At 38.9% G+C, this 12,667-nt stretch overlaps 1 protein-coding gene across 1 annotated transcript in view; it reads right to left on the minus strand.

Moving 5' to 3' along the window:
• Positions 1-12,667, minus strand: part of MORC1 (MORC family CW-type zinc finger 1) — a 212,637-nt gene that overhangs the window by 120,125 nt on the left and 79,845 nt on the right. Inside the window, exon 14 of the mRNA XM_049857885.1 lies at positions 2,767-2,895. Coding sequence (XP_049713842.1) covers positions 2,767-2,895 — 129 coding nt within the window. The remainder of the gene's footprint in view (positions 1-2,766; positions 2,896-12,667) is intronic.

Here is a 12,667-nt window from a genome sequence, read left to right on the forward strand (position 1 = left end):
TTGTAAGGACTGGGAGGTACCACTTACCCTTGGACCCTTGTCATGGATAGCTTGGTGACGTAGGTGGAGCCACCAGTCCTTAGGCCCCTGATGTGGGTAGGTGAGGACCCTAACAGGCAAAGCAGTGTCAAACATCAAAAACTCATCTCTCCACTGCACAGCTGAAACAGTTGCAGTCTGCCAACGAGAGCCTATTCACCTAAAATGGGTCCACCCAGGTCAATGCAGGGGTGAAAGGTATTCAAGTCCTGGGCCATTTGTGCCTGGAGAGGAGCTGCTTCTGTCCTGAGCTCCCCATCTTAGTGGAGCTGGGAGATTATCTTTTCTACCAATTGTTAATTTATCCCTTTTCCAAGGCTGGGAGAATGGCTCAGAGTGTACACCAGGACCTATCTCAGGCCCAGGGAAACTGACAGCCATTTAAGTCAGCTTGGGGGCTGAGGGTGTGGTAAAATAAATGTACAGTGGTTAGGAACCTGAACTTGAGATTCCCATCAGTTTTAACTTTGAATCCCAGCTCTATCACTTAAAACTTCTATCATCTTGGAGAAATTACTTAACTTCTCTACCTTTCAGTATCATCATCTATAAAAAGAGATTAATAATATTGCTTAGGAATCCCTGAGTGGTAGAAATGATTAACACACTTGACTGCTAAGAGAAATGTTGGAGGTTTGAGTCCACCTGGAGGTGCCTCAGAAGACAAGCTTATCTATCAAAAAATCAGACATTAAAAACCCTTTGGAGCATAGTTCTACTCTGACACACTTGGGTGCCGTGAATTGGAATCAAGTCAACGGCAACTGGTTAATAGTACTTAATCTCAAAAGGTTACTGTGAGGATTAAATGACATAAAATTAATGACAATGACAAAAACCAACATTGCTAGGCAGTATCCTATGCACATTGTAAATTTTTTACTTATTAATTTCATTCTCACAAAACTACATAATGTAGCCACAAGTAAAAACTTCATTTTACAAATGAGGAAGCTGATGCTTAGAGAGTTAAGTAATATGCCCACTTCAAAAAACTCTCAGGTATAGGAAATTGGATTCTAACATCAAAAACACAGAGTAATTTTTAGCTATTATTATTATCATCCAAAATGTTGTCACATATTGTCATCAGTTCTCTCAATTATGCCTTCTACATATGTCAGGAATGTTTCTCTAAAATCACACTGTCATGCCCTAATTCAGACATTACAATTTCTCACCTGGGTCCTGGATGACAGTGGCAGTCCCCATGCCCTAATTCACCATTTCTCATCTGGATCCTGGATTACAGTGGTAGTCCTCATGCTCTAATTCACAATTCCTCACCTGGATACTTGAGTACAGTAATAGTCCCCATGCCCTAATTTACAAATTCTCACCTGGGTCCTCGAGTACAGTGGTACTCCCCATGCCCTAATTTACAATCCCTCAACTGGATCCTGGAGTACAGTGGTAGTCCCTATGCCCTAATTCACAAGTCCTCACCTGGATTCTGGAGTACAGTGGTAGTCCCCATGCCCTAATTCACAATCCTTCACCTGGGTCCCAGAGTACAGCGGTAGTCCCCATGCCCTGATTCACAATTCCTCACCTGGGTCCTCGAGTACAGTGGCAGTCCCCGTGCCCTAATTCACAATTCCTCACCTGGATCCTGGAATACAGTGTAGTCCCCACACCCTAATTTACAATTTCTCACCTGGGTTCTAGTGTACACTGGTAGTCCCCATGCCCTAATTCATAAGTCCTCACCTGGGTCCTGGAGTACAGTGGTAGTCCCCATGCCCTAATTCACAATCCCTCACCTGGATCCCAGAGTACAGTGGTGGTCTTCCAGGAGGTCTCATCCCTCTCTTTGCTCAAGCCCTTTTCCAAATCCCCCTTCACTGAGCTGCCACACCAAACTTAGTACAAATCACATCTGACCATGTCAGGCCTTCCTTGAACCACCCCAGGCCCAAGGTTGGGGAAGGACTCCTCTAGCACCGTGTAAATAGTTCTCTAGCATTTTAGACACTACAGTGTACTTTGTTTATTTGCTTATCCATGTTCTCCTCTGGACTGCAGATTCCTCAAGGATAGTAGGAATTGTATTTTAATTCTTTAACCCTTTGCATAGTTGCTAGAAGATGTATCAGTGTTCAATGATTCAAAGAACACTTTCAATGCCTCCCCACTGCTTGTGAAAGTAAAAACTTCTTACCCTCACATTCAAGGCCCTCTAACATGTTTACCCGACCTATATTTTTGTCTTTCATTATTTATTCATTATTAATTCATTCGGTAGTCAACTACTAATTTCCTACCATGTGTTAAACATGTAGCAGGTATTAAATATAGAAAGACATCAGTTTTCTATTACTTCACCATAAAAAATTTAGCTATAGTAACCCACATCCATCTTGATGCCTCAGCTTTCCATCCAGAACACTCTCTATGCTACATCTCTGCCTATTAAAATTCCATCTAAAATACCATTATAGAAGCTAACTCTGCCTTGAAGGCTTGCTTCAACATCTTCCTTTTCTCTGAACTCTAAAGAACTTTTTGCCTCTTTTACATCATTTACCCCATTTTTCCTTCCATTTCAGTTATTTCTGTGCTTATCTTTACCTGTCCCCTAGACTGTAACCACTTTGAAACCAAGAACCATGTCTTACTCATCGTTATACTCCCACCGCCTAGCTGTACTTAACACAATGACGTGTTAAGTTACATATTTAGGAACTCATTAAATGTTTACTAGTTAGAATGGAATCAATCACTAACCACACTGGATGATAAATGGTATGGCCATGACTTGTCTTCTTTGATACCCAAGAGAATCTAAAGATTTTTCCACATCCTGGGTATTTTGATATTCAAATTCATTCCAAAACAATGACAAATTTCTATTACCTAAAAAAAAACAAACAAAAAGCAGATAAGGAATAATGAAAGAAAATAAGATCAACAAAATCAAGATGATTAGCTAAAGAAAGTTTGAATATGAATACATGTGTAAGAAATATGATCTCAACTACATAAAAATCAATAAAAAATAAAAATCAACACATATACAGAAATAAAAAAAATAAAGTCCTGATTATCACTGAGTAGTGAGATTATGAAATTATGTTCTGCTTTATACTTTTTTGTATTTTCCAAATTATATACAATAAGTACACAAAATCTTTCTAATAAAATTAAACACAATACAGCTACTTAAAAAAATAGCCTTTGCATTGTTGCAATAAAATATGTTGACATTTAAAAATATTGTTCCTAAATATTCCTAAGAGGGACTGTACTGATTAAGCTTGCAGGCCACCCTTAAAATTATTGATGCAAAATTTTTTTTTTCTTTTTATGCTATTATTGTGCTTTAAGTGAAAGTTGACAAATAAAGTCGACCTCTCATACAAAACCTTATATACACCTTGCTATATACTCCTAATTGTTCTCCCCCTAATGAGACAGCACACTCCTTCCCTCCACCTTCTTTCCTCATGACCATTCAGGCAGCTTCTGGCCCCCTCTGCCCTCTCACCTCTCCTCCAGACAGGAGATGCCAATAGAGTCTCATGTGTTTACTTGATACAAATAATTTTGAAAAAAAAAGAGAAGTTTTTTTTTTTTTAACCTTTATTTTTGTCTCTGGTTCCTCTTCTTCCAGTCTTTAATGTCTATGCCTACCCTGCCCTATATTTTGTACTCCCTCCAAGCCTACAAAGAGCAGTTATCATGGGAGACCATTAGGGAGACTGTGTTCTTACCTTTTGATCTAGCAACTGCACACTAGGAATTTTCCCTACAGGCATATAAAATTATGGCCATAAATATTACAGCAGTGTTTGAATAGGGAAAAAAATTAGCAACAACCTAAAAGCCCATGAATAGGGAACTGATAAATTCCAAACAATGGAACAATAAAGGAGTGAGGTAGAGCTAAACATACTGTTGTGTCAAAATCTCTAAGATACATTTTTAATTTAAAAACAAAAATTAAACAGTATCCCAAGCATAGTGAATTTTGTAACTTATAAAAGCATAAACACATAAAATTGGGGTGGACATACTTTTCCTTGAAATGATACAAATAAAAAAGATTTAATAGTAGATACTTCTGGAGAAAGGAACAGGTGCTAGGAGGATGGCAAAGGAAGATACTTGTACTTTAAATCTTTCTGAACACTGAATATTTTTACATGTACGTAGATAATAAAAAAATCAAATTCATGTTCTTATCGTTTGGTTCAATATGGTAGCCACTAGTCACATGTGATGCTTGAAATGTGGAAAATTTCATAACATTTCCACCAATATACAAAGTTCAACAAGTGTGTTTCTAGAATATAAACCTTTATATAAATAAAATATATAAAATAGGGCCAGCTTTACAACAACCTACACATATAACTGTGTAATCCACGCAAACCACAAATAAATACGCCTCAGATTTTACTATCCTGTGTTAAAATTTAGGTTCAGCACATTATGTGTTTTTAAGACCAGCAGGGGAGGAACTCAGCCTTCAGACAGGACTTTGCCTCTGCCTGAAGCTGCCCTAATGAATTTCTGTATCTCTTCCTCTTGTCGCTTCACAAAATCCCTAGCTGCTCTCATCCCAAATTTTCCTTCTGCTTTCTGGGCTTTCAACTCAGACTTCAGTTTTCAGCTCTTTGCTGGGCATCTGGCCTTGGTTCATTCCAAAACCAAAACCAAACCCACTGCCCTTGAGTCTTTCAACTCATAGAGACCACACAGGACCAAGCAAAACTGCCCCACAGAGTTTCCAAGGAGCACCTGGTGGATTCCAACCGCGGACCTTTTGGTTAGCAGCCAAGCTCTTATTCACTGTGCCACCAGGGGTCCTGGTCCATGCCAGCCTTCACTTTTTCTCTGCAAACAGATCCTGATGTACTCTCTGGTATCTGAATAGGGCTCATGAGGCTTGCGTCTCTCATTTCTACATTAACTGCTCTGTCCATCATAGGTCAAGGCAGGGAGTGCTGTAGATAAAAATTACGTAGATTCTAGTGGTGGCTCTGCCACACATTAGTTGTATAATTCTGGGGAAACCACTTACTTTTCTTATTATAAATTGAGTGATTAAATAACTTTCCTTCCAGGGTTTCATAAAGATTAAATGTGAAGGTACATTAAAAACTAGACAGCCGTGCAGAAATTAAGTTGCTGCTGTACTGTATTTGACCTCTCTCTGAATGTTATTTCCCCCCAAGAAGACTTCTCCTTTCAAAGGAGGAACTGTGTTTATAACTGCATGTCCTCAACAAACAACTCAGCATCCTGCACCCAAAAGGGTCTCAAAAGAGGATGCTACTGCTACTCCTTACAAAACACCTCACTAGTGTTTTGTTCAGGGTAAACTGAAGGTAAAATAATGTCTGTCCCTGAAAGCATTAATGAAAACATAGTTAATGCAATACAGCTAACTTATAAGATGGATATCAGCCATGATCCCCAACACAAACATTTTAATAGTAACACAAACCCTAGGTTGTTATAAACAAACACACACTTCTCAAGGGTACAGTGGTCCTCTCCCTCCCTGATGTGTGATCCCAACACTCCTACAACACATCCACATCACATTTTAGTTCATCTTATACCTATTTCTGCCTTTGAATAGTGAATTCCTTGAAGACAGTGACAATTATCTTGTCCCAGTAGCTGACACACAGTACTCAACGTTTACTTATGGAACTAAGTAAAACTGAAGAACTCCTGGGGATTTAAGGCAGAAAGGGAGAAAATTTACTAGTCCAAACATCTAAATACCAGGCCTGATAGAAGGCATTTTAATATACAAGGCAAATATCAAGGCAAAGAAATCAAACAGGATTTTTCATTTTGGGTGTCAGAAATGGCTTTTCCTAATTTCATCTAGCATCTCAACTACTTTCCTTCAGATAGAAGCTTGCTCCAACATACAACCTGCATTTGTGCCTGTGGTGTTATTAAAAACAACAACAACAAGTTCCCATGGAGTGGATCCTAAAGAACAGGTAGAAACTTCAGCAAGCTGGTAAGAGGGATGGTATGGGCAGGGAGCTGACAGTGGGAAGAAGGCATTACAGTGGTGTCTATTTCTTTCAGGTGTTTCTCACTCTATAGAGATTTATACAGCTGCCCTGAAAGGTTTCTTTCCTCACCCCCTAAAATCCATTTATCCCAGAATGATAATAATAATTGACATTGGGGAGGTGGGGCCAAGATGGAGGAGTAGTCAAACACTTTCTGTGGTCTCTCTTACAACAGAGACCTGAAAGAACAAGTGAATCGATTATGTATGACTATCTAGGAGCCCTGACCATCAAAGACAAAGTTGAGGAGTTGGACTGAGTTGCAGGGAGAGGGAAAAACAGTTCAGAAGCCGCGAGGATTTGCCAGACCTGACATGGTTGGCACCCTGCAGGATCAGCTGGCTTGCACAGGCTGAGGCAAGCAGTAGCACTTGGGACACATTTTCCACACTGGGAGAAACTGAGTAGTAGAGTGTCTGCTCAAGCCTCCAGAACCAGGGACAAACAGTGCTCAATTGGTGAAAAACAAGTACAAGCATCTAATCTACTGTGTGGGTCAAAGAAACCCTTCCCCCTTTGGGAAGTACCTCTCTCCTATTTACTTGCCCCCTCCCCAATCTGATCTGGGTTTTGTGCGGCTTCAGTGATTGCTCCATTCCCTGGGCCAGAAGTAGGACCTGTCGAGAATCCCAAGCCATTCTCCTGGCTTTGAGAAGGGAACAATTTAGAAAACAGGAAAAAATAATCTGCCAGCTCTCCTAAGCCAGGAACTCAGGGGAGGCACAGCCCCTTTGCCTAGGCACAGGCATAAGGGGTCCATGGACTCTGAATGCCTTTCACTCCTGCACAGACCTGTGTAGGCCCATTTCAACAGTGTAGGCCCTCGTTTGCACAATACAACAGGGTACATACCTTAAGTCTATTTTCAAGTGCAACAGCTTTAAGGCACAGTGGCAGGCTCGTGACTTTTGACACCATCCTGCCTGTTAAAAAGGGTCCTCACCTACCCACATCAGGGGCCTAAGGACTGGTGGCTCCACCCACTCCACCTAGCAACCTGCGACAGGAGTCCAAAAATAAGTGGTACCTCACAGTCCTTACAGCCAGCAGCATCGGGTACCCATATTCTCGCTGCAAAATCCACTTACCTATGCACTCTAGGGAATAGAGACATGCTTTCTACCCAGACAGTCAGGGGGAGCCATTAGCCCCCTAACTTGCTCAGCACATGACCCCCTACTGCAGCCGGATACCTATGCCTACTCCAATCACCCTGCCCATCTAGGACTGCAGGTGAGAGCCTGTACTACACACCTGGTGACCAACAACCTGGACACCTGAGCTGAATCCACACAAGAAAAGTAAATGGACTCCTCAGCTCACATACTGAGTAACAGCTCTAACGACCTGGTGACAGGACATGAGGGCTTCAAAGACGCCCACAATCAAAGTAACTCACACGACCAGCCTATTTGGGCATATCAAAATGAAACAAAACAAGAAGCTAGGATACAGAAAGCAAACATAAACTAATTAAATATAATAACTTATTGATGGCTCAGCGACACAGTTAATATCAAATCACATAAAGAGGTAAACTATGATGGCTCCACCAAGCGACCAAAAAAAAGAACCATAAAATCTCCCTGAGAAAGAGAAGATCCTGTAATTTATGGAAGTAGAATCCAAAAGATTAATATCAAGAGCTCTTCAAAAGATCAAGAAGGAGATCAGGCAAAATGCAGACCAAGCCAAGGAACACACAGAAAAAGCAACAGAGGAACTTAGGAAGGTTATACAAGAGCATAATGACAAATTTAACAGGCTGCAAGAATCCACAGAGAGACAGCAAACTGAAAGCCAAAAGATTAACAATGAAATTTCAGAATTAGACAACTCAGTGGAAAGTCAGAGGGGCAGAATTCGGGCAATGGATGTAGAATCAGTGAGATTAAAGATAAAGCACTTGACACCAACTTATCTGAGGAAAAATCAGATAAAAGAATTCTTAAAAAAATGAAGAAACCCTAAGAATTATGCAGGACTCTATCAAGAGGAATAACCTATGAGCGACTGAAGTATCAGAACAGGGGGGATAACAGAAAATAGAGAGAGAATTGTTGAAGATTTTCTGGCAGAAAACTTCCCTGATATTAGGAGAGACGAGAAGACATCTATCCAAGAAGCTCATCAAAACTCACACAGGATAGATCCCAAAAGAAGTTACCATGACGTATTACAATCAAACTTACCAAAACCAAAGATAAAGAGAGAATTTTAAGAGTGGCCGGGAATAAACAAAAACGCATCTACAAAGGAGAACCAAAAAGACTCAGCTCTGGCTACTCAGCAGAAAGCACGCAGGCAAGAAGGAAGGGGATAACATATATAAAGCCTTGAAGGAAAACAACTGCCAGCCTAGAATTATGTTTCCAGAAAAACCGTCTCTCAGATATGATGGTGGAATTAGCGCATTTCCAGATAAACACAAATTTAAGGAATTTGCAAAAACGAAACCAAAACTACAAGAAATACTAACGGGAGTCCTCCAGTTAGAAAATCAATAACATCAGATAACAACCCAAGACTAGGACACAGGACAGAACAACCAGATATCAACCCAGTTAGGGAAATAACAAAAATAAATCAAAGCTAAAACACTGGAAATAGCGAAGCACAGATGTCAATATGTAAAAGATGACATTAAATCAAAAAAGAGGGACTAAATAATATAGTCACAGAACTTTCATATGGAGAGGAAATCAAGGTGACACCAAGAAATAAAAGATTGGGTTAAACTTAGAAAAACAGAGGTAAATATTAAGGTAACCACAAAGGAAACTAACAAACCTACACATCAAAATAAAAAACAAGAAAACATAAAGACTCAGCAAATACAAAAGCAACAACAATGAAAAAGATGAAAAGAAAATACATTTGAAAAAAAGCACTCAGCACAGAAAATTAAATGGAACAAACCGTCAGTAACACACACACACACACAAAATATATCAAAATCACAGCACTAAACTCAGACCTATCAATAATTATGTTGAATGTAAATGGACTAAATGCATCAATAAAGAGACAGGGTGTCAGAATGGATTAAAAAAGATCCATCTATATGCTACCTACAAGAGACACAACTTAAACTCAAAGACACAAACAAACTAAAACTCAAAGGCTGGAAAAAAAATATACCAAGCAAACAATAATCAAAAAAGAATAGGGGTAGCAATATTAATCTCTTATAAAATAAAAGTTAAAGCAAAATCCACCACAAAGGATGAGGAAGGACACTGTATAATGATAAAAACTCAATACACCAGGAGGACATAACCATAATAAATTTTTATGCACCTAATGACAGGGCTCCAAAATACATAAAACAAGTTCTAACAATACTGAAAAGAGAAATACACAGCTCCACGATAATAGTATGAGATTTCCACACATCACTTCTGGTGAAGGACAGAACATCTAGAAAGAAGCTCAATAAAGACACGGAAGACCTAAATGCCACAGTAAACCAATTTGATCTCAAGGACATATAGAGAACACTATCCAACAGCAGCCAAGTATACTTTCTTTTCCAACACACATGGAACATTCTTGAAGAATAGACCACGTATCAGGCCACAAAGCAAGCCTTAACAGAATCCAAAATATCAAAATATTACAAAGCATCTTTACTGACCATAAAGCCATAAAAGTAGAAATAATAAGAGAATGAACAAGGAAAAAAAATCAAATACATGGAAACCAAACAACACCTTGCTCAAAAACTAGTGGCCTATAGAAGAAATTAAGTATGGAATAAAGAAATTCACTAAATCAAATGAGAATGAAAACACATCCTATCAGAACCTTTGAGACAAAGCAAAAGCAGTGCTCAGGGGTCAATTTATACCAATAAATGCACACATCCAAAAAGAAGAAAGGGCCAAAATCAAAACATTAAACCTACAACTTCAACAAATAGAAAGAGAGCAGCAAAAGAAACCCTCAGGCACCAGAAGAATAGAAATAATAAAAATTAGAGCAGAATTAAATGGAGAATACAAAAAACAACTGAGTTAACAAGACCAAAAGCTGGTTCTTTGAGAACCTCAACAAAATCGATAGAGCACTGGCCAAATTGATAATATGAAAACAGGAAAGGAAGCAAAAAAACTGAATAAGAAATGAGATGGGCAATATCACAACAGGCCCAAATGAAATTAAAAGAATCATAACATAATTCTATGAAAAACTGTACTCCAACAAATTTGAAAACAGAGAGGAAATGGCCAAATTTCTAGAAACACACTACCTACCTAAACTAACACAGACAGATGCAGAACAATAAACCTATAATGAAAGAAGAGAATGAAGAGGTAATTAAACAAACAAACAGAAAACCCAATTAAAAAAAAAAAAAAAAAAGCCCTAGCCCTGACAGCTTCACAGGAGAATTCTACCAAATTTTCAGAGAAGAGTTAACACCACTACTATTAAAGACATTTCATAGCATATCCCCAAACTAATTCTATGAAGCCAGCATAACCCTGATATCAAAACCAGGTAAAGATACCACAGAAAAAGAAAATTACAGACCAATATCCCTCATGAACATAAACACAAAAATTCTCAACAAAATTCTAGCCAATAGAATTCAACAAAATATGAAAAAAAATAATTCGCCATGACCAAGTGGGATTCATACCAGGTATGCAGTGGTAGTTCAACATTTGAAAAGCAATCAATGTGATCCATCACATAAATAAAACAAAAGACAAGAACCACATGATCTTATCTATTGATGCAGAAAAGCCAGCTGACAAAGTCCAACACCCACTCATGATAAAAACTCTCAGAAAAATAGGAATCAAAGGAAAATTCTTCACCATAATATAGGGCACTCAGACAGTCAACAGCCAACATCATCCCAAATGGAGAGAGTCTGAAAGCATTATCCTTGAACCAAAAGCCCAGTGCTGTTGAGTCGATTCCAACTCATAGCAACCCTATAGGACAGAGTAGAACTGCCCCATAGAGTTTCCAAGGAGCACCTGGTGGATTTGAACTGCTGACCCTTTGGTTAGCAGCCGTAGCACTTAACCACTATACCACCAGGGTTTCCCATTATCCTTGAGGATGCCCTTTATCACCACTCTTATTCAACACTGTGCTGGAGGTCTGAGCCAGAGCAATTAGGCAAGAAAAATAAATAAAGTGCATCCAAATTGGTAAGGAAGAAGTAAAAGTATCCCTATTTGCAGATTATATGATTTTATACACAGAAAACCCCAAAGAATACACAAGAAAACTACTGGAATTAATAGAAGATTTCAGCAAAATATCAGGATACAAGATAAACATAACAAAAATCAGTTCCTCTACAACAAGAAAGAGAACTTCGAAGAGGAAATCGCCAAAGCAATACCATTTACAATAGCCCCCCAAACGGTAAAACACTTAGGACTAAATCCAACCAGAGACATGAAAGTCATATATAGAGAAAACTACAAAAGGTTACTACTGCAAGAAACCAGAACAGACCTACCTAAGTGGAAAAACATACCTTGCTCATGGATAGGAAGACGCAACACTGTGAAAGTATCAAGTCTATCCAAAGCGATCTACAGATACAATGGAATCCTGATCCAAATTCCAATGATATTTTTTAATGAGATGGAGAAAAAAATCAACAATTTCATATGGAAAGGGAAGAGGCCTCAGATAAGTCAAGCATTACTGTAGAACAAGAGCAAAGTGGGAGGCCTCACACTGCCTGGTTTTAGAACCTATTATATCACCACAGTAGTCAAAACAGCCTGGTACTGGTACAACAATAGATACACAGACCAAAAACCAGAATTCAGAATCCAGACATAAATTCATCCATCTATTTTTTTATGAGTAGCTGATATTTGACAAAGGCCCCAAATCCATTAAATTAGGAAAAAACAGTCTATTTAACAAATGGTGCTGGCATAACTGGATTAAATTAGGAAAAGACAGTCTATTTAACAAATGGTGCTGGCGTAACTGGATATCCATCTGCAAAAAAAAAAAAAAAAAGAACAGAATACAAACCATAACTAACAATGCACAAACACCAGAAGAGAAACTAGAAAACTGGGAGCTCCTAAAAATCAAACACAACCACTTTGAAAATCAGTCTGGCACTTCCTTAAAATGCTGGGGAAGCTCTGGTGGTGTGGTGGTTAAGTGCTACGGCTGCTAACCAAAAGGTCAGCATTCAAATCCACCAGGCGCTCCTTGGAAGCTCTATGGGGCAGTTCTACTCTGTCCTATAGGGTTGCTATGAGTTGGAATCAACTTGATGGCACTGGGTTTGGTTTGGTTTTTTGGTAAAATGCTAGAAGTAGCAGTACCATACGATCCAGCAATCCCAGTCCTTGAAATAGACCTTAAAGAAATGAGAGCCATCACACGAATAGATATATCCACACCCATGTTCATTGCAGCACTGTTCACAATAGCAAAAAGATGAAAACAACCTATGTGCCCCTCAATCGATGAATAGATAAACAAATTATGGTATATTCACACAATGGAATACTGAAAAAAAAAAAAAAAACCCATTGCCGTACAGTCGATTCCAACTCATATAGACCCTGTAGAACAGAGCAGAACTG

This window comes from Elephas maximus, chromosome 18, assembly GCF_024166365.1.
Source record: "Elephas maximus indicus isolate mEleMax1 chromosome 18, mEleMax1 primary haplotype, whole genome shotgun sequence".
NCBI lineage: Eukaryota > Metazoa > Chordata > Mammalia > Proboscidea > Elephantidae > Elephas > Elephas maximus.